General features: G+C 42.2%; 1 protein-coding gene across 5 annotated transcripts in view; it reads right to left on the reverse strand.

The window, feature by feature from the left end:
* Positions 1–15305, reverse strand: part of LRIG2 (leucine rich repeats and immunoglobulin like domains 2) — a 59940-nt gene extending 44635 nt beyond the window's left edge. For 3 of the 5 annotated variants that reach the window (XM_039249092.1, XM_039249090.1, XM_039249089.1), the window contains exon 1: positions 14869–15305. In XM_039249092.1, coding sequence (XP_039105023.1) covers positions 14869–15104 — 236 coding nt within the window. In that variant the 5' untranslated portion in view covers positions 15105–15305. The other 2 variants (XM_039249093.1, XM_039249094.1) reach the window with 2 other exon arrangements.
* Positions 15306–22888: the final 7583 nt, after the last annotated feature.

Below are 22888 nucleotides of genomic sequence, written 5' to 3' on the forward strand. Positions count from 1 at the left end.
ACCCTCCGGACACACAGATATATGTGTTCACCACCCTAGAAGCTATCCAAAGGCCATATTTTTAGAATTTTTATGGAGAATTAATGATGTAGGGATCATCAATTATTAACTCAATCTCTAGCCCCTCTTCCCTTTTAGGAGAATGGGAGTGGGGCTGAAAGCTTCTAATCACGGCTCGGTCTTTCTTTTTCTTTCTTTTTTTTTTTTTTTAATGTTTTATTTATTTTTGAGATAGAGACAGCGTGAGCAGGGGAGGGTCAGAGAGAGAGGGAGACACAGAATCTGAAACAGGCNAAAAACCCTGTTTGCTATTGTTCTTCGCTTCACCTTGCTGCCACTACACCAGTAGGCGGATGAGCCCCTGCTCCAGCTTATAATAAAGACCCTTTTTTAAAAATGTTTTATTTATTTTTGAGATAGAGACAGCGTGAGCAGGGGAGGGTCAGAGAGAGAGGGAGACACAGAATCTGAAACAGGCTCCAGGCTCTGAGCTATTCCTCAGCACAGAGCCCGATGCGGGGCTTGAACCCATGAACCGTGAGATCATGACCTGAGCTGAAGTCGGACGCTTAACCAACTGAGCCACCCAGGTGCCCTACGGCTCAGTCTTTCTGATGACTGGCCCGCATACTGAAGTTATCCAAGAGCCCACCGAGAGTTGCCTCTTGATCAAAAGATACTCATATCACCCAGGAAATTCCAAGGGATTAAGGAGCTCTGTGTCAGGAATCAGGGTCAAAAACCAAGTATTAGAACACAAGATGCTGCCAGTGCTCTCATCACTTAGGAAAGGTTTTCAGGGACTCTGTGCCACCAACCAGAGTCAGAGACCAATATATATTTTTTCTATTATTTCACAGCCCACCTTGGTCTCTGGCCATAGACCACCTTACAGCAAAAAGATACACAACTCAAAAGATACTGACACATTAGAATCCCACTTAGTCATTAACAATTGCACTATTCCAACATCTTACCATACAAAAATGCTTTCCAGACAAGGCCACCCTGGTTTGCAAGCTTCCAATATTGTCGGGTAACAAAAGCAGCAGTGGTGCAGGCAAATAGTTTCACCCTTTCAGGCATCTGGTAGAACGGAGCTAAGAGAGGGTATCACCTCTTACTCTGAGCCCTTCTGAAGTGTTAACATCGAACTTCCCTCATTATACAATCCACTGAATCATTCCTTTACCCTCAGATACTACTTCCCCTTCTCTCCATTTATACTCAAACTCTCCCACCTTTGGAAGGGACATCAGGTTCGGTTACTGTGCTGATCTAAATTGCAAAGGGCAATAATATTCTAGCAGGTACCTGCCCCTCAGTCCACCCATTCAGTTATGGAAAGGTTACACAGATGTAGAACCAGTGGGCTATTTTTACCACCAAGCAATACAGTGGCATTCACTGTTAACCTCAATTCTGGCAGATGAGGCGAAGGCACAACCTACCCTATCAGGCCCGTAGGAATTCTAACCCAAGTTTAAAAATACAGTGCCTTGCTTAGGAATCAGCCCTGTTTTCAGAACTTTGTATTTGAAGTCCTGGTCCTATGACTAGTGTACCATGTGCAAAAGAAAAAAGGTGAGTGATGTGAGGAAGAAAGATAAAGTACAGTCATTACAGAAGGACACTCCTCCCTCAGTAAGAACTGCATAGTCATCCCAGCATCCTTCACCACCCTCTCGCCCCCAGATCTACCAGAAAAAGAGGCTCAATCCAGGGGTGCCACTCCTTCAGCCCGACCTCATGTTGAGTGACCCATGAACATACGTAAGCCATACCTTCAGATCTTTAGCTCTCATTTTAGACAACCAATGTTTTAGTTGGGCGTTCAATTCTCTATTAAAGTAGTACCCTGAAAAGGATCTCTCTCTGCCCATTTATTGGACATTATGGGCTGTATATTCCTCAGTATGAAGAAATCATGGTTAGCCATCCAAGTTGTTACAATTATCTTCTGTTCCCGTTCTTTCATAGTACTCGGAGCATTTGCATCTACTGTCAGAGAAGCCAAACCCAGTCCAGAGTCTGGGTCTACTCCTGTCAGGACCCGTGTGTAACCCGTCAGGGTCACAGCATCAGTCTCATTTGCCAGCTATATTCAGGGCCTACCCACAGGGAATCTGCCACCTGGCCATGTACAGTCTCTACTGTGTACTTGCAGATATAAAGTTCTGACCAGCATTTTGTACCTCAGAAGGTACAAGGGGATTAGGTCTAGATTCACTCATCTTTGCGTTCCTGCATGCCCCCATACCCACGTATGTCACAGGCCCAGGTAGTCACCTCAAGCTAGCACACAGGTGTATTTGCTTGTGGATTCCAGTCGCCTTACAAACCTGAAAAAGGGATCTTCTGATGAGCATCGACATGTCCTAGTTTAATGCACATTTCAAATTCCAAGAGCAATTTCCAGAAGGTTGTGCCCCATATGTGCAGTCCCTTAAGAGGCCAGGTTTCTATTGTTCTTCTGCCTAGCCATATGGCCAAGCCTTTGGCCACTGCCTGTTGGTAAAAACCCAAACATAAGGGCTTTTGCCACGTTCAATTTTTCCATTACTGCTAAGAAAACAGCATGCAGTTCAGCCCACCAAGCTAATTTGTCTTTATCTTTTCCAATCAGAGTGGGGACCTTCCAAACCGGATGGTGTCTGCTCACCTTGGAAATGCCACCCACAAGCCTGGTGGTCAGTGACAAACTTACAGGCACTTGCCCAAGTGACAACAGAATCCAGCAGCTCCTCACAGTTCCAGAATCGGTCCTGGGGGAAAGAGGCTCCCTGCTCTTGAGTATCTCCTCCTTGCATTTCCATTTTTTTAAATTTTTTTAAAATGTTTATTTATTTCTGAGAGAGAGAGAGACAGAATGAACAGGGGAGGGTCAGAGAGAGAGACAGATACAGAATCTGAAACAGACTCCAGGCTCTGAGCTGTCAGCACAGAGCCCAATGCAGGGCTCGAACCCAAGAACTGTGAGATCATAACCTGAGCCGAGGTTGGACGCTTAACCAACTGAGCCACTCAGGAGCCCCACATTTCCATTTTATTATAGAACTCTTCTGGACACTGTCCTACCTACTGAAGTGTTTATCCGGCATTATGCAAGACATCATGAGTATTTCAGCTTTCAAGATTATTTTTATGACTTCGTCACAGTGGTTGTTTTAATCACTGTCCAACAGTAAGCCAGTAATTGCCCTTAAAGTGGGAATTCTCTAGTCCAAAGTCCAGGAAGTCACTGCTGGGAGGCACTCACAGGCTTTTGCTGTAAGCCCCAGTCTAAGGTACACTACAATACACTATCACACAGAGAATCTGACCACACCACTTCAACTTCTGTTCTACACTGTGTGGGCTTGGGCAATCTTACTGGTCCCCATTTAGCGTATCCAAATTAATACTGAAGGGTAGATTTATATGACTTATGTTTACAGTAATAGGTAGAAGAAACATCTCCCAGATATATACAATGCCCATCTCCCTAATACAATCAGGTAAAAAGCCTGTTCAAACACACCAATCTCTCCAAACTTTTACCTGACACTCCTAACTGTAGTCTCTGTTAGGACCTTATCAACGGGTTTGGTTTTAAAATACTAGGAAAAAGTGTTCCCCAAGCGAGACAGAACTCATTCCCCTAAAATGTTCAGGTAAAGAGATACAACTTCTTTACATAAAAGCCTTGTTTAAACTTCCCAACTTCCATATTCCTATCCATCCTTGTATGTTTTTGTTCTCTCACCAGCATCAGGGTTTTATCAATGGGTTTTGGTATTTGGTACCACAGTGCAAGAGGCTCCCATATCAAGGAATCCTGGGTACTTTTCTTCTCCACTTCCTGACCATTTTACCCACTCTTGTGCAAAAGGCTTTGGGTCTTACCCAGGGGTTAAGTCAAGGGACCCTGACCCCTGCAGATTTTTATCTCATTTAATCTACCTAACCAATGCTCCCAAGCAATTGCTGGTTACATTACTCACTATAATCTCTGCATTTAGATTTTTAAATTTCTCCAAACTGAGGAAAACAGAACAGAGTTGTCTGGGGCCCTTTAATGTTGCAGAGAGCAGAAAGATGTCCCTTTAGGACTTAAGGCAGTGTTGTACTAAAATCTTTGTTTTAACTCTATCAATTGTTTGTTCTATTAATCCCACTTTTTTAAAGTTTTATTTCTTTAATCTCTACACACAACATGGGGCTTGAACTCACAACCCCAAGATCAAGAATTGCACACTCTTGGGGCGTCTGGGTGGCTCAGTCAGTTAAGTGTCCAACTTCGGCTCAGGTCATGATTTCCCAGGTCATGAGTTCAAGTCCCGCATCTGGTTCTGTGCTGACAACTCAGAGCCTGGAGCCTGCTTCAGATTCTGTGTCTCCCTCTCTCTGCCCCTCCCCTGTTCATGCGCTGTCTCTCAAAAATAAATAACATGTTCTTAAAAAAAAAAAAAAAAAAAAAAAATTGCACACTTTCTACTGAGCCAGCAAGGCACCCCATTTCTTCCTTTTTTTTTTTTTTTACAAATAGTTTATTGTCAAATTAGTTTCCACATAACACTCAGTACTCATCCCCACAAGTGTCCTCCTCCATGCCCATCCCCCCCTCCCCCCCACATCCATCAGTCCTCAGTTTTTGTCAGCATTCAAGAGTCTCTCATGGTTTGCCTCTCTCCCTTTCCCCCACCATTTCCGCCCTTCTTCTCCCCCTTGTTCCTCCGTCAAGTTCCTCCTAATCCTCCTATACGTGCAAACATATGATATTTGTCCTTCTCTGCCTGACTTATTTCGCTCAGCATAACACCCTCAAGGTCCATCCATGTTGCTACACATGGCCAGATTTCATTGTTTCTCATTGCCATGTAGTATTCCATGGTATAGATAAACCACATCTTCTTGATCCATTCATCTGTTGATGGACACTTAGGCTCTTTCCATGTTTTAGCTATCGTGGAGAGTGCTGCTATGAACATTGGGGCACATGTGCTCCTATGCCTCAGCATTTCTGTATCCCCTGGGCAAATTCCTAGTAATGCTATTGCTGGGTCACAGGGGAGTTCTATTGTTAGTTTCCTGAGGAACCTCCACACTGTTTTCCAGAGGGGCTGTACCAGTTTACATTCCCACCAACAGTGTAGGAGGGAAGGCACCCCATTTCTTAATAACCAATCTGCTTTTTCCAATCTGCTGGATTGAATCCCATGATTTTTCCCTTTCTTTTTCCTTTGTTTTGCTCCAAATGATATTTTCTTTATTCACTTTTCTTAAAAACTATTTTAAAATTTCCACCTTGGGGAGCCTGGGTAGCTCAGCCAGTTAAGCATCCAACTCTTGATCTCAGCTCAGGTTTTGACCTCAGGGTCATGAGCTTAAGCCCTGTGCTGAGCTCCATGCAGACCATGGGGTCTACTTAAAAATAAAATTTTCCACCTTACTAAGAACAGTCCCTTGACTCTCTCCTTTGCCTTTCCTTTTTGTTAATTAACCTAATGCTTTAATTAACATCTATAAAACCTGGGAGAGGAAGCTGAAACAGCAAAATACAAGGCTTCCTCAAGTGTCCCTAGGTTTTGCAACAATTAAGGTGATATGGGGTGTTCATGTAAAAGAGCTCCCCAGGGCGCCTGGGTGGCTATCAGTTGAGCTTCTGACTCTTGACTTCAGCTCAGGTCATGATGCCAGGGTTGTGGGACAGAGCCCCACACTGGGCTCCACAATGAGCATGAAGCCTGCTTAAGATTCTCTCTCTCCCTCTGCCTCTATCATCCACTCATGCTCTTGCTCTCTCTCAAAAAAAAAAAAAAAAAAAAAAGAGTTCCCCTTATTCACAACATTCACTATCAACTGAGTGACAGGCATATTCAGCAGGTGAATTATCCCAATTACCATAAAGATAATCCCCCATAGCTCATATATGAAACACACCATCTGCTTCATAGGCAATGTTCCACTTGGCATTTATAAGGCAAGGTGGGCAGTCCCCATTCTCAGAATAAACAAGACATCAGAGTGGCTTTTATCCAGTCCACCAAGCTGGCTGTTCCCTCGGGAATAACCTCATGGTGTCTCAATCACAAATAGCTATCTGTAAGTGTTCCATAGTGAGTTGTGGGCCCCGTACCAACCCAGACACTGGCTTCCACACTGCAGCAACTACAGTTCTAGTAATAATAGTAGTAGTAGTTGTCATCCAGAAACTACTCCTAAGTTCATTACTTTCACAGTCCATTTTAATAAAGGTTCTTCAGGAAGCTGTTACTGATCCACAAAATGAAAACAACTCCTTCACGCAATATTCCCTGGTTTCAATGATTTCCTGGTTTTGCTCTCCCCCTACACCAACAGTCTTCTTAGGGGTACTTTCTGTTGTCTCTGCATAATTCTTCCCCTGGGGGGACAGTTTTGAGGCTAGTAACCAAAACTCAGACTCACTGAAATCTGACCTCAGTTTAGCATGGAGGTCTCACCCAGAATGCTCACTTCATTTTAGCCATTACAAATAACAATAACCAAAGGACTAAATGTTTCACCTTTTCCTTATTAGCTTCCATTTCCTTACACATCCAGTGAACCAAAGAGCTGGGAAATGGATCCATCTCTAAATTCCATCTGTAACTTTTACTTTGAGTAATTGAGAACGCACAGGCTCTGTTCCATACGGGTGGACACATAGCTACCTGGGATTCAACGGTTCCACATTCCCCATCCTTTCTCTTCCCAAACCACATTTCCGTAAGCCAAGGCCTTCTAGTAAATCTCACCTCTGTGACACCAAATGTCTAAGAAGAACTCCCTGTGTTAAAAGGCAAAAATATTCAATGACACTTGTTAAAACTTGTGAGGAAGACTTTATTCAAGGTGGTGCAGGCTATCTCTTCAGGTACAGGGACTACTGCAATGACATTTTACAGGGACAGGAGACTGGACTCAACTCCAAATACTGAATGGGCAAGTGGGAACTTACAGCCAAGGAGCAGGGTAGTCAGCCAAAATCAGTGGATGGAAAATCAGTAAGAGGAAAAAACAGGGATGAGGTGGGTTCTGGCTAAAAAGACCTAACTGGTTCTTGCTAAAGACATGCCAGGGTGATCAGACATCACCTGGAGGATGTCGGAAGGTAAGGAACCCAATCAGGTATCAAGGGTACTCAGATATTGAGGGTGAGGGCTTCTTGCTCAAATGATTTAACAGAGTGCTTGCTAAAACTGCATTTAACAAGGACAGAACAAATGAGCCTAGAAGGTGGTTCAGGAGTCTAAAATTCAGCCAAGCAAAGAATCTTTATACCTTCTCTTATTCAAGGAAAGAAGCATTCTTTCCTTCCTCTGAACGAGAAGTCTATTTTTTGTTTGTTCAGTAGCCTTTTGTTCATTAAGGAACAGGTGAAGCTTCCTTTGGGACCTAGTATTAGAACGTTATCTGCTTGATGATGCTAGTAGTCAGGCATTTAACGAGGGGAGTTTTCGGTGAAAACACAAGGGAAACAACAAAAAAAAATAGTCAGATTAGAGACCTAGCTTCTGAGTCAGAGGTTAGCCAGTTGAGATTTTCAGACCTGAGCTTAAAGGAACTTTAAATGGGGCAGTGAGGGTGGCAATTTTCCTAGTTTGCATTCTGCAGGTCTCTGGTGAGGGACTTGGTGTTTGGGTGAACCTCTGAATGGTCCACACGGCAGGAGGCACAGGGGTTGCCCGTGTATGATACACGGTGGTAGTTTTTTGTTTAAAGTTTATTTCAAGGACCCAGCTTCAGCTTACAGGATTTCAGGAAATGGGCAGTTTTAGTTCTCAGTGATGCCAAGTCAGGAGGGTGGGATAAAAACTGGAAACATGAGTTTGGAAAATTATAGCCAGATACTGGAGGAAACCAGAGTTGAGTACTTGGTAAGGACTTTCAAAATGTGCAAGACACAAGGGGTTTTGCACTGAACCAAAAATAAAATTTCTACAGTCAACCTTTTACTTCTTTCTTACATAAGAATTCCGATCTCATTAGATTGTCCTGATTATTTACATAGGTGCACCAAGAATAGCGACTGACCACACAGTCTCTTTTTGAGTTTGCTTTGCTGGAACTTTTCATAAGGAAATCTCAGATTAAATGTTTAAAAGCCTCTCAAGGATAGGAAGCCAAAGCAGGAAGTAGCCACCAGTCTTTATCTTTCCATACCTATAGATCTGAGTAAATTCCTCTTTCCTTGAGGCCCCCAAGATATCCCGACATTCCTGGGGCTACCAGAAGTGACCGTTCTTACTCACCTGTAAGGCTGGGCACCCTGTAAACCAGGTACCAGGCCAGTCTTCCCAAGAGCACTGGCTCCATGAAGACAACCTTAGTCCCTTAAACCAGATTCTATCCATGTGACTCTTAAATATAATATTCCAGTCAAAGCCTTGGTAATAAAACCAATGTTTCCCATTATATCCTGTTACAAGAACAGATTCTTATTCAACTTATTACACAAATAACTACAGTATTGTGAAAGCAAGAATATTCACTAAGAGTTTCCAAATTCTAGAGTAATCAGGAAAAAAAGTAATTGTTCCATCTTTGTTCACAAAGGTATAATCAGATTGTCGTAAGCTGTAGACAGGTTAAGAGGAACAAAAGGGTTCTTGAAATCTGAAAAACATCGAAGAACTAGTATTGTTTCAAACAAAGAGTTACAATAGCCATCTTCATCAGTTCATTCAGTCCCACATAAATTCTTATTCTGCTTGATCTTGAGTTAGCAGTTGTATGAATCTGTTAGCTTCTTCACTAGTTCTGGAAACTCTGAGTCCAATGCACGGTCTTAAAATTATTCAACCGATACCATTACAGAGCATTCTTGCCTGTTTATCTTACTTAGAAATGACCTACAGGACCACCTGGGTGGCTCAGTCAGTTAAGCGCCCAACTTCAGCTCAGGTCATGATCATGCAGTTTGTGGGTTCGGGCCCCACGTTGGGCTCTGTGCTGACAGCTCAGAGCCTGGAGCCTGCTTTGGATTCTGAGTCTCCCTTTTTCCCTGCCCTACCCCTACCCCTGCTCATGCTCTGTCTGTCTGTCTGTCTCTCTCTTAGAAATAAATATTTAAAAAAAAATAAAAAGAAATGACCAACACTTATTTTAGGCAGATATTAACACCAAACTAAACAAGCATCATCTCAAGCTATTTCCCTATTAACTATTTTATAACATATGCATGCTAGGCAAGTATCACAAAAATAAAAAACTAAGGAAGATTAAATACATGCTGTCCCCCCACTTTTTTTTTTTACTGCAGTGCTTAACGTACATCAAGCAATTCATTTTTATTGTATGTTTTATTCTTAGTTTGGATTTATAATTTTATAATCTTAAATACCCAGCAGAGATTACATTCAGCGTGACTAGTTAGCTCAGGTAGAAGGAAATTTATTTGTCTGTATTATACTTAATGCTGACAACTCTGAAAACATACCTGTTTTTCTTTTAGCAACAATTTTCAAAACAGCTTTATTTACAAAAAAATTATCCCAAATCACACGAACACCGGGCTAGTTCTCTATTTCTGAAAGTTTCAAGAATACTTAAATCATGTAAGTGCTCATTTATTTCTAAGGCAGCTTGAATAGAGCTCCTTTACAGGATTTTATAAAGTAATTTTGTAATACCATCCAGAAGTGTAAAAAATTTAACACATCTACAGCATACATACATACATTTTCACACACATACAGACAAAAATAAAGAGCTGCTGTTTTCAATCTAAAATTTTAGCCATGAGTTAGTAAAAATAGTAATATAAATTCATTGGTTTATATAAAATAATTAGTTCTTGCCTTTTCTCCACTACTTTAAAAAATTTTTTTTTCTAATGTTTACTTACTTTTGAGAGAGAGAGTAAGACAGAGAGAGAGGGAAAGAAAGAGAGAGGAAGACACAGAATCCCAAGCAGGCCCAGGCTCTGAGCTGTCAGCACAGAGCCTGACACAGGGCTTGAACCCACAAACCGTGAGATCATGACCTGAGCCAAAGTCAGATGCTCAACCAACTGAGCCACCCAGGTGACCACCACTTTCTGTTCTTACACAAATAAATGTTACTTGTTTACCAACTGTTATATAAAGACCACCTTTAATACCTTCCCTTGGGGGCACCTGGGTGGCTCAGTGGGTTAAGCCCAGGTCATGACCTCACATCTGTGAGTTTAAGCCCCGCACATCAGGCTCTGAACGGACAGCTCCGAGCCTGCTTTGGATTTTCTGTCTCTCTCTCTCTGCCCCACCCCTATACATGTACATACATGTACATACTCTCTCAAAAATAAGTAAACATTTAAAAAGAAAAAAAAAGATCTTCCCTTGCACTGATACGTAATTTTATGGATGCTTTGGACCAAATTTCTAGTGGGTGACCAAGGAAGACATCTAAGAGCTGTCTGGATATCTCCAAAGGCCTTCCAACTGGCCAAAACATCCAGTCTATTGCCAATTAGCCTTTTTCCTTTTCAGCTAAAGTAGTTGCTTTTGGAGGCCGCTAAGTCCCCTGAGAGTCCCCAGGAGAGGGCAAGGGGCCCAAAATTCAAGTGACCATAAAGACTGAGGTGGAAAAAAGTCTGACAGGGGTAGAGAGTTGCAAGAATTTGGAAGGGGGGGGGGAGGAGTCAACAGGGGTGCCTGGGTGGCTCAGTCAGTTAGGCATCCAACTTCAGCTCAGGTAATGATCTCATGGTTCGTGGGTTCGAGCCCCGCATCGGGCTCTGTGCTGACAGCTAGCTCAGAGCCTGGAGCCTGTTTCATATCTCCCTCTCTCTATGACCCTCCCCTGCTCATGCTGTCTCTCTCTCAGAAATAAATAAAACATTAAAAAATTTTAAAAAAATAAAAAAGAAAGAAACTGGAGGGAAGACTCAAGGTGGTAAAAGGAAGAAGAGCAGCAATGGGAAGGGAGAGCTCTTCAAAAAGCTAGTCTGAGGAGATCTCAATTTTCCCAAGGAGACCAACAAAGTTCTGTATCATTGTCGGCAAAAGTATGCCAACAGGAATGGAAGTAGACAGAGTTGGCAGAAAACAGCACAGGTTCAAGAAGAGTATTTGAGTCAACTGAGAAGTTCCCACAGGAAAAGCAGGATCCAACACAGAAAACTAAGAGGTGTTAGAGAGAGCCAGGCAGACAGACTTTCAGTGCAAGGAGTTAAAGAAAAGGGGCAGCAGCAGCAGCAGCAGCAGCAGCGAGGGGAGCAAGGGAGAGGGGGGGGAGGAGGGGGAGGGAAGAAGACGACGACGACAAAGACAAAGACGAAGACGAAGAGATTTCCAGTCCAGAGAGTCAGAAAATAATCTTCATTCAGGGAAAAAAGAGCCAGGAAGAAGAGATTTACAGACTGATAGGTAGCTTTCAAACAAAGAAGCCTAAGACCCTGACCCAGCTGCTTCCACACAGCTGCTTGCCTGGCACTCTAACTGAGCCTCTTACAGACAAACATGGGACTCTAACCCAGCCTCCAGCCTGTGTTTATCTGGGACTCTATCCCATTTTCTAGGGGATACTCTGACTGTTAAGAATCAAAATCTCTCCTTACCAGCTTCCACGGACATTTGTCCGGAGCAATGATTCAGGAGTCGGACTCACCAATGGATCCCCGATCAATCAGTCAGGAGTGAAGATAAAGCCTTCAAAGGTACACACTTAGGGTCCTGGGTGAGAGCTCCGGGGGTCCAATGATGAATCTGATCCTATCCAAGTTGTGGCACCATAACTGTTAAAAGGAAAAAAGTATTCAATGATACTTGTTGAAGCATGGTAAGGAAGACTTTGGGGGATGGTGAGGCTATGAAATTTTGTAGTAGGGGAAGAAGATTGGGCTCAACCCTGAACACCACATGGGCAAGAGAGATTTTATAGCTAAAGAGAAGGGTGGAGTCAATTAATGGAAAATTAAGAGGAAGCATGGGGGGGGGGAGGGGGCTCTGACAGCATTCTTGCTGAAGACAGGCCAGGGCGATCAAACATCACCTTTCCAATGGTGGAGAAGGAGGAACCCAATCAGACACTGAGGGTAGTGCATCTTGCTAAACTGACTTAGCAAGGTTCTTGTTAAAACTGCATTTTACCAGGACGTCTACATATGGCCTAGGAAGGTTCAGAAGCCTGACTAGAGCCTACTCAAGCAAAGAGTTTTGTCACCTGTTTCTTTTACTCCACACAGAATACTTCTGACACTGGACATGTGAGGTTTTATCTCCCACATCAACCAATTTGCGACACCAGCTGCCATTCAATTCAATTCTGACACTAACTGGAGTTACAGCAGACCTCATGACCTAAGAACTCCGTCTCCTGAGACTGCCCCCCACTTCAGACACCCATCACAAAAAGTGGGTCTCCATGTTACCTACAACTCCATGGTTACAAATTGGAGGTTCCCAAGACCCCCTCACTGGATGCAATCACTTGCTAGAACAGCTCACAGAACTCAGGGAATCACTTACTTACGTTTACTGGTCTAGTACGTAATAAAGGATACGGTAAAGAACACAGATGAACAGCCAGACGAAGGAGATACATAAGGTGAGATGTGGAAGGGCCTGGAGCAGGAGCTTCTGTCCCTGTAAAGTTGGGGTGTGCCACTCTCTCAGCATGTAGATGTGTTCACCATCCTAGAAGCTCTTCAAAGTCCACACTTTCGGGATTTTAAGGCACGATCATTTATTAACTCACTCTAGCCCGTCTCCCCTTCCAGGAGAAAAGGGATAGGGCTGAAAGTTCCAAGCGTCTAATCATGGCTTGGTCTTTCTGGTGTTTGGACCCATCTACCCAGGAACCCACCAAGAGGCACCTCACTTGGTCAAAAGACACTCCTAATACCCAGGAAATACCAAGGGATTTAGGAGCTCTGTGTCAGAAATTAGTCAAAGACCTAAGTGTTAGAACAGAAGATGCTCTAGAGCTCTTGTCATTTAGGAAATTATTTCAGAAGCTCTGTCCTAGAAATCAAGGACAGATACATGTATATTTCAAAAACCAAGAATGGATTTCATCTATATAATCTTTCTGATGATGGCCACAGGTTTCAGCATTTATGTCCAAATCACTTATATATTTACAGCATTATGTCTACTTTAAATATTGAAAAGTGCATTAAAAAAAAAAAACCCATGTGTACCTGGTGGTTTTACTGCTGAAAGCAATTACTGAACAATGCTACATTTCTCAGTTTACAACAGCACAATGCCATCTTTTAATATTCTGAAGAGTTCTTCTGCTAATGTAAGACTTCCATCCAACTACACTTCTCCAACAGAACTGCTCTCCAAGGCATTTTACTTCAACTGAAAATGTCAATTTCATTATAGGACATTTAGAATTTGGGGATGTCATTTGGCTTTAGGAAATTTGTCTAGATTACACCGAAATCAAACCCAGACACAAAATAATTGTATCTTACATAAAACTATTCCTAATCACTGTCTACCTACCAATGGAGGATCTTAGGAGTGAGCCGCATTTTTTTCAATTACAGCGAAATGTGTTGATTTTAAACCTGCACCAGACTGATCCCATCCTAATCAGGTAGCTGTTCCAAGAATTTCTTAGAAAGAGGCACTTGGATTACAAAGACACGGTGCTAGGTTCAATTTAGACTATGCTGCTCACTGATACCGATTTTTAAATTTAATCTGGGTCAACAGAACCAGAATTAGCTACAGATGCCACTATCATAAGAACAGGAAACATCTTACTTTGTGGCAGATCTATGCTGCTGCGACCTTTGGTTATTTAAGTTACCTTAGTTTTCTCAAAGGATTCTTGAAGTGGCTTTCCTTCCCATCTATCCTAACCTATCTGTAAATGTCTAATTACGTTAAACTGCAGCAGAGGGATCTTCTATTTGTATTCTACTCCCAACGAATATCCAAACAGCCCCTCGCAGATTAACTGCACTTCAAACTATCCTTTTGGTGACCCTCTTTTTAGAGAAGACTCTATTAGAAGTCTATCAATTAATACAGTCGGTGCTCAGTTAGCAGCAGAGAAATAACTGTATGTTAGTGGTTAAGAAACCCCATAATTGCAGCGTTTAAGACCTACTGTTGCTACTAATGCCACCAGGCTGACTCAGACTAACGAGCTCTCCAGGTGCCCACTGTCTAACACAGGCCTGTCAAGATGAGCCCTCAGCAGGGAGCCTCCAGAAGAATTCGTCCAATCACTGTACTTGCTTCGTACACATAAACACAGAGAACTGATTTTTAGGTTCTTTGCCACAAAGAAATGCACTGAAAACGATTAAAGCAACAACACATGATTTGGGAAAGAATACTCCTTCCCTTCTTTACAGTGAGTCCTGAATTTGATTTAAATAATGCTGCTTATAAAGGCATTTGCTCCAAGTATCGGATCTCGAATCCATGACGTTTTAATACTGTTAAGTATCAAAACCACGGCACCAAATGTGCCAAATGTGAACCAGAGACAAAAGGACCGTTCTTACGTCCTTAGCGATCGTAGTTAATCAAACCCCGCACCTGCGGAGCATTCGAGGTGAGTTACACACTGGATGATGCAGTCCAAAGTGGGCGAGGATCCCCAACAACCCAGAATCAAGGCCCAGGTCCAGTGAGCCCTTAACAACACCCCGTTCCCAACCCTCCCCAGTCCAGGAATCACAACCTCCCTGACCCCAAGAATCTGAGCCCTGGTATTCGTACTGATTGCCAGAACCTTAACTCCAAGTTTTTTAGGCTCCCATTCCACCTCAACAAAAGTTCACGACACTGTAATGGCATTTCTCTTCAGAACTGAAGCTCCCGACCGCAACCTCCGTCCAAGTGTGTTCCCCTCCGGTCCCCCTGGAGACGGAGCTCCCTTTCCTTTGGATCCCCGCCGGGCAACTCTACTCACAGGACGGCAGCGTCGGGGGGCAGCGGGCTCGACAGCGCCCTCCAGCTCGGCGCTGGTAGCTTTTTGCGACTGCAGTCCAGCAGAGGGATGCGGCAGGAGCAGGGTGCGGGGCAGAGACCTGCCCGAGCAGCCGGCAGCAAGAAGACAGCCAGGGCGAGGAAGACGAGCCGGGAATGAGGTCCGGACCGACAATCCAGCGGCGGCTCCTCCCGGACGCCTTGGGGCGCCGGCGCCATTTTCCCCCCGACCTGGACCCAGCCGAGAAGAGCCGCCAGCTAGAAAAGGCAGCTCGGCAGAGACGTTCGGTGGCTACGATCCCACCCCAGGGCCCGACTGTCGCCTGTACCCTCTAAAGGGAAAAGAGGGGCGGATACAGCGCAGCAGTGGGGGCGGCGACCGCCGAGGACAGACGACTGAAGACCTACAGACAACGCTCCTCCGCCCCGCCCCGCGACGCAACGTCTTCACGCACAAGAGCCAACCAATCGGTGCCGCAGAAAGAGGTCGCGCTGGGGGCGGGACTCCGTGAGGAGGCGGAGCCAGTGACTGAGTTTCTTAAGGACGACTTTAAGGTGTCCGGCATTTCGTAACGCCCCTTTGGGATTCCGCCGCTGGTCGTCCACTGGAGGGCGCAGTGGCTCCTTAAGAGGAATAGCTGCTAAAGCTTTGCGAGTTCGAAGTCTTGACTTGAGGGATGTCTACTAGAGTAATAGAAAGGATCTTTTTTCTGGACTCCAAGCGGAATGATAGAAGGGCTACCCTCCAAGTTCCAAACACTGAAAGGGCCCTGGAACTTCCACCTGGCATTGGCCTCCAGAGCCCATCTGGGACTGCCTCGGCCCCCTCCTGCTGGTCTGCAGCTCCTGCAGCCTGCAAGTGGGCGGCAACTCCGTGTTATCACTATTGGTTGCTGAACCCTTAAGCTCCTGAAAGCAAAGGCCCTGTTTATTCATCTGTGTACGTCCAGCTTCTCTTTAGCCTGGAGTTTAAGAAATGTTGATGGAACTGCACCTACAAAGCATGTCTCTAAGGAAAATACTCTGTTCTGTTTCAGCGAGGCTGTCCTATATCCTCACACTCAGAAAAGCAAGTGTGACTTATAAAGATGTTAAGTAAGAAAGTGAAGGCTGGGTGTGATAAAATTTTTTTTTATACTGGAGCAGAGGCTATGAAAACCTGCTAGGAAGAGCAAAGTCTGGCCACCTGATATGCTCACTCAGCAATCTATTATATCCAAGTTTTGGAATAAGACTGAGAATAAGAGTGATGTTGGCTTACACGTGCTTTTCCACGTTTCAAAGAGCTTTTGCATCTGTTAGCATCTTTTACTTTGTTTAGTCTCTTAATGACTGTAAAATTGACAAGACAGTTATTGCTGATGAGTAAACAAGCCCAGAGAGGTTAAAGAGTTAGAAACAAAATTCAACAGCGTACATTTGAAGGGCGATTTGGCTTTATACAACATTCATGAAGAGGGCCGCATCCCATCTAGTAAGTAAAAGGAAGCTCCGCGGAGCTGTACACAATGGAAGGCTTTTGTAGGCAGAAGTGAGCAGAAAAAGGAAGTTTCTAGCAAAAGGTCACCCTCCTTTGGGGGGAAAGTGGGGTCTAACAGGCACATTACTTCACTGGTGCTAACCAGGTAATTCCAGACCGACTGACTAAAAGTCACAGTCCTGGGAGAGGTTGAAACTGAAATTAGGCTAGGTATTTAATCTTGGTTTGCTGCTTTGGGGCTTAGCACAAGCCACTCCATTATTTCTATTGGATCTGTTATTTCTTTTTTTTTTAATGTTTTTTATTTACTTCTGAGAGAGAGAGAGAGAGAGCGTGAGCAGGGGAGGGTCAGAAAGAGACAGAGGTACAGAATCCGAAGCAGGCTCCAGGCTCTGAGCTAGCCATCAGCACAGAGCCCAATGCAGGGCTCGAACCCACGAACTGTGAGATCATGACCTGATCTGAAGTCAGACGCTTAACTGACTGAGCCACCCAGGCGCCCCTGGATCTGTTATTTCTATTTCAACGCCAATTACCTGGAGACAGAGGCAGAATGGCATTACTATAGGTTTTCTAACTCTTACGAATTAAAAGTCTGAGCAGGTTAAAAAAAAAATCATAATGCCTAGGTCATAGGGTTGTCCTAGAAAGTAACTGAAATCAATCTTTCCATGGCAGGTTTGGAGTCACAATTATGCTTTTAAAACCATTTTCCATTTTTAAGATTGAAACATTTCTTGTAATCAAGACATATCCAATGTTCCAATCTAAAGTAAACTTTTAAAGCCAAGATGCAGAGTGAAACTTACTCTTAATCTCCCTTTCCTGGCTGTTGAGCATCCTTAACAACCTCCGCTAAGAAATTGGGCATAGGCAGGAGTATCTTAGTACCTCTCTGGATTATAGTTTCAGAGCTTCTCTGTGGCCATGATAGAAATTCATGTGTCCTCTCCAATAAATTGTATAGGTTACACTATCCAAGAGTCACTCCCAGCCCTTAATTCCTCCTGCACATTATTTTTTACCATTCTTACCTAGCACTTATATGCATCTTATATATCTCTGTATTCCCCATACAGGCTAGCACGGTACCTGGCATATAATAGACAATAAATGTATGATATGTGAAGAGATGATGACATTATTTTACTCTCTACTTGATAAAATGACCTAAAAGTTTTTCTTTTTAAACTTTTACTATGGGGATGCCTGGGTGGCTCAGTTGGGTAAGCATCCAACTCTTGACTTCAGTTCAGGTCATGATCTCATGGTTGGTGAGTTTGAGCCCCGCATTGGGCTCTGGGCTGACAGTGTGGAGCCTGCTTGAGATTCTCTCTCTCTCTCCCTCTCCCTCTCTCTCTGCCCCTTCCCCACTCTCTCTCTTTCAAAATAAATAAAGTAAAAAAAAAAACTTTTAGTATGATATTTTTATTTTACAGCAATAAAAAGAATCATGGAATAAGCCCCATATGTCCAACTAGATTTAGTAAATACATGTTTTTAATAAAGTTTAGTGATCTATTTCTCATTAGCAATGGAATAAAGAGTTTTTACATTCATTGTTCTAAAATTATCTAATCAATCCTTGGGTGCCAAATACCTGGCAGAGTTTTTAGAATTCAGTGTAGCCCATAGCTGAGAATAGCCCAACTCCAGACTCCTAAAGAAAACTGCTCCCTTTGGATCCCTTGTTGCAGACATTTTTAAAAACACCAGACCTTTGTATAAACACCATCCCCTTAAAATTTAGCTGCCCCTTCTCCCCTTACCTCAGGACTTCACTCTTTGCTAAATCATAGCTAACTAATCTGGTCAATTCTCTTCTCCTAAATGAGATATCCCAAAGTCACTCTCACTTTCCCCTCTTTCTTTCCTCCCACATCCAATCAGTCCCTGGGCTCTATTGATTTCTCCTAAGCAGTGTCTGAGATCTTTCCCCACTTCTCCATCCACACTACTATTGTCTCTGTTCAGACCTTCCTCTCTCATGGGTCTTAATGCAATAACCTCTGAGCCCATCTCCTCCCTGTCAGAACTATTTTTCCAAATACTGATACAGGTTTGTTGTTAGCTTCTCCCTCCAGAGAAACATTTGAGTCTGGCTGGCTCAGTCATTAAAGCATACGACTCTTGATCTTGGGGTTGTGAGTTCGAGCCTCACGTTGCGTGTAGAGATTACTTAAAAATAAAATCTTTAAAATTTTTTTGATGTTTCCAGTGGTTTTTATTTTGGTTTTGATGTTTTCCCCCAACATTTTATAATGAAAATAGATTATTTCAGAAAATAGGGGAAAAAAATTTTTTAATGACTTCCCATTGACTGTAATATCAAATTCCAAATTCTTGGTTCTACCATTGAAGATTCCACAGTTAGGGTACATCCTAACTACCTCCCCCACATTTCCCATTATCTCCTCACCATTTTCTCCATATTCCAGCCACAGGAAATTATTTGCCTTTCATACATTGAGCCACACATGTCTATACTTATTTGTACATGCTGTTCCTTCTACAGGTTGTCCTTCCGCACCTTCTCTGGCCAGACATTTCTTACTCTCTTTCTATGTTATTCCTCTTTAAAGATTTCTCTGACTCTTCTAGACATTTAGTGGTTTCCACTTCCATTTTTCAACCACAGTCCATGGCATTCCTTTATATTCATATATGTCAATTACATCCCATTGTGCTGAAAGTAACTTTTTCTGGTTGTCCTTCTGCTAAATAAAAAAATCTCCATACTCATTTTATATCCCTGGTGCTAAGTGCAGTGTCGGGAATATAAGAGATAGTAAATGAATATTTGTTACTGACTAAATTATTCTTAACTTCACTGCTTCTCATTATCTACAATAGCCAAATTATGAAAGCAGCCCAAGTGATATTATCATATCATATATATACACACATATATCTACCCACATATACATATAATGTTATTCAGCCATAAAAAAGAATGAAATCTTGCCATTTGCACCAACATAGATGGAGCTAGAGAGTATAATGCTAAGCAAAATAAGTCAGAGAAAGACAAATACCATATGATTTCACTCGAATGTGGAATTTAAGAAACAAAACAAATGAGCAAATGAAAAAAAAAAAAAAAGAAAGGCAAACCAAGAAACAGACTCTTAACTACAGAGAACAAACTGATGGTTACCAGAGGAGAGGTGGGGGAGGGGATGGGTTAAATAGATGATGGGGATTAAGGAGGGCGCTTGCTGTGATGTGATGAATACTGCATAGAAGTATTGAATCATTATACTGTACACCTAAAACTAACATTACACTGTATGTTAACTATACTGAGATTAAAATCAAAAGCTTAATTTTAAAAAATGAAATAAAAAACTTCACCACTTATCTTACTGAATAAGCACAAATCTATCTAGAATGCATTTGTCTCCTTCCATCTCTTCCTTCCTCTATCTCCTTTTCCTGCAAAAGCAAACAAGAAATAATAATTATTACTCACTGAAGCAAAATCTAAAGCCAGAATAAAAACAGATAAATTGGGCTTCATCATTAAAAACTTTTGTGCACAAAAGATCCTATCAACATAGTGAAAAGACAATGTTTGGAATAGGAGAAAATATTGTAAATCATGTATCTCTAAAGGGTTAATATCTAGAATATATAAAGAACTCCTACAATGCAATAATACAAAAAAAAAAAAAACATTGAAAAATGGGCAAAGGTCTTAGATACTTCTCGAAAGAAGATATACAATGGTCGATAAGCACATGAAAAAATGCTCAACATTCTTAATCATTAAGGAAATGCAAATCAAAACACAGTGAGATACCACCTCACACCCATCAGTATTACTATTGTAAAATAACTAATAAACAAAAATTTAAAAAATAAAGAGTGCTGGTGAGGATATGAAATTGGAACTCTTGTGCACTGTTGGCAGGAATGTAAAATGGTGGGCTGCTATGGAAAATGGTGTGGCATTTCCTCAAAAACATAAACAATAAGAGCACTTGGGTAGCTCAGTCGGTTAAGCATCTGACTCTTGGTTTTGGCTCAGGTCATGATCTTGCAGTTCGTGGTATTGAGCCCCGCGATAGGCTCTATGGTAACAGCATGGAGCCTGCTTGGAATTCTGTCTCCCTCTCTGTCCTTCTCCTGCTCTCTCTCAAAAATTAGTAAATAAACATTTTTAAAAGAAAAAATATTTTTCTTTTTTTAAAAAAAAGGCAAGGACTTGAAGATACATCTGCACACCCTGTTCATAGCAGCATTATTCACAGTAACCAAAAGCTGGAAGCAACCCGAGTGTCCATCAGTTGATGAACGGATAAAGAAAATGTGTTATATACACTCAATGCAATATTATTCAGCCTTGAAAAGGAAGGGAATGCCAATACACGCTACAACATGGATGACACTTGAAGACATTATACTAAGTAAAATGAAAACCAGTCACAAAAAATAAATATCATTAATTCCATTTACATGAGGTACCTAAAGTAGTCAAATTCATAGAGTCAGAAAAATAGAATGGTGGTTGACAGAGGCTGGGGGGAGGAGGAGATAGGGAGTTATTGTTTAATAGATACTAAGTTTCAGTTGGGATGATGAAAAATTTCTGGAGATGAGTAATGCTGGTGGTCCCAAAACAACAGAAACATACCTAATGACACTGAAATGTAACTTAAAAATGGTTGAAATGGTAAATTTTATATTATATATATTTTACCACAATTTTTTTACAAAAAATCTAAAACCAGAAATCTAGAACTTCTCTGTGAGTCTTCTCTTTCCCTTTATTCTCCATCTGCTTCCAACTGTTACCCCATATCCAGTCCCTCAGCAAATCTAAAACGTACCTTAAAACTGACTGCTTCTTAGGAAAAAATACCCAATGGAAAAAATACAGTCTCTTCAACAAATGGTGTTGGGAAAACTGGACAGTGACATGCAGAAGAGTGAAACCGGACCACCTTCGAAGCTACACCATACACAAAAACAAATTCAAAATAGATGAAAGACCTAAATGTGAGACAGGGAACCATCAAAACCCTAGAGGAGAACACAGGCAGCAACCTCTTGGACTTCAGCTATAGCAACATCTTACTAGACACGCCCTTGGAGACAAGGGAAATAAAAGCAGAGGTGAACTATTAGGACTTCTGCACAGTGAAGGAAACAATCAGCAAAAGTAAATGGCAACCTATGGAATGGAAGAAGGTATTTGCAAATGACATATTGGATAAAGGACTGGTATCCAAAATCTATAAAGAACTTATCAAACTCAACACCTAAAAAATAAATAATCCTGGTAAGGAATGGACAGAAGATGGGGTGTCTGAGTAACTCGGTTAAGCATCTCCTTAAGCTCAGGTTATGATCTCATGGTTCGTGAGTTCAAGTCCCACACTGGGTTCTCTGCTGTCCACACCGAGTCTGCTTCAGATCCTTGTCCTCCTCTCTCTCTGCCCCTGCCCCACTTACATTCGCTCTCGAAAGAAAGAAAGAAAGAAAGAAAGGAAGGAAGGAAGGAAGGAAGGAAGGAAGGAAGGAAGGAAGAAAGGAAGGAAGAAAGAGGCAGAAGACATGAACAGACATTTCTCCAGAGAAGATATACCAATGGCTAATAGACACATGAAAAAATGTTCAGCATCACTCATCACCAGGAAAATACAAATCAAAACCACAACAAGATACCACTTCACATTTGTCAGGATGGCTAAAATTAACAACTCAGGAAACAACAGATGCTGTTGAGGATGTGAGGAAAAGGGAACCCTCTTACACTGTTGGTGGGAATGCAAACTGGTGCATCCACTCTGGAAAACAGTATGGAGATTCCCAATAACCTAAAAATAGAACTACCCTACAACCCAGCAATTGCACTACTAAGTATTTATATAGGAATACAAAAATACAAATTCAAAGGAGCACATATAGTCCTACATTTATAGCAGCACTATCAACAACAGCCAAGTTATAGAAAGAGTCCAAATGTCCATCAACTAATGAACAGATAAAGAAGATGTGGTATACAGACACAATGGAATATTACCCAGCCTTCAAAAAGAGTGAAATCTTGCCATTTGCAATGACATGGATGGAACTACAGTGTATTATGCTAAGTGAAATAAGTCAGAGAAAGACAAATACCAAATCATTTCACTCAAATGTGGAATTTAAGAAAGAAAATAGATGAACATAGGGGAAGGGAAGTAAAAATAAAATAAGATAAAAACAGAGAGGGAGACAAAACATAAGAGACTCTTAACTATAGAGAACTAATTGAGGGATGCTGGAGGGGAGTTGGGGGGATGGGCTAAATGGGTGACGGGCGTTAAGAAGGACACTCATTCTGACGAACATTGTGTGTTATATGTAAGTGTAAGTGATGAATCGCTAAAGTCTATTCCTGAAACCAATACTACAGTATGTGTTAACTAACTTGAATTTTCTAAAAAATTATTAATGTGTATTTATTTTTGAGAGAGAGAGACAGCATGAGTGGGGGAGGGGCAGAGAGAGAGAGAAAGACACAGAATCGGAAGCA

Source organism: Hyaena hyaena, unplaced genomic scaffold (assembly GCF_003009895.1).
Source record: "Hyaena hyaena isolate Hyena2069 unplaced genomic scaffold, ASM300989v1 scaffold_330, whole genome shotgun sequence".
In the NCBI taxonomy this organism is placed as follows: Eukaryota; Metazoa; Chordata; class Mammalia; order Carnivora; family Hyaenidae; genus Hyaena; species Hyaena hyaena.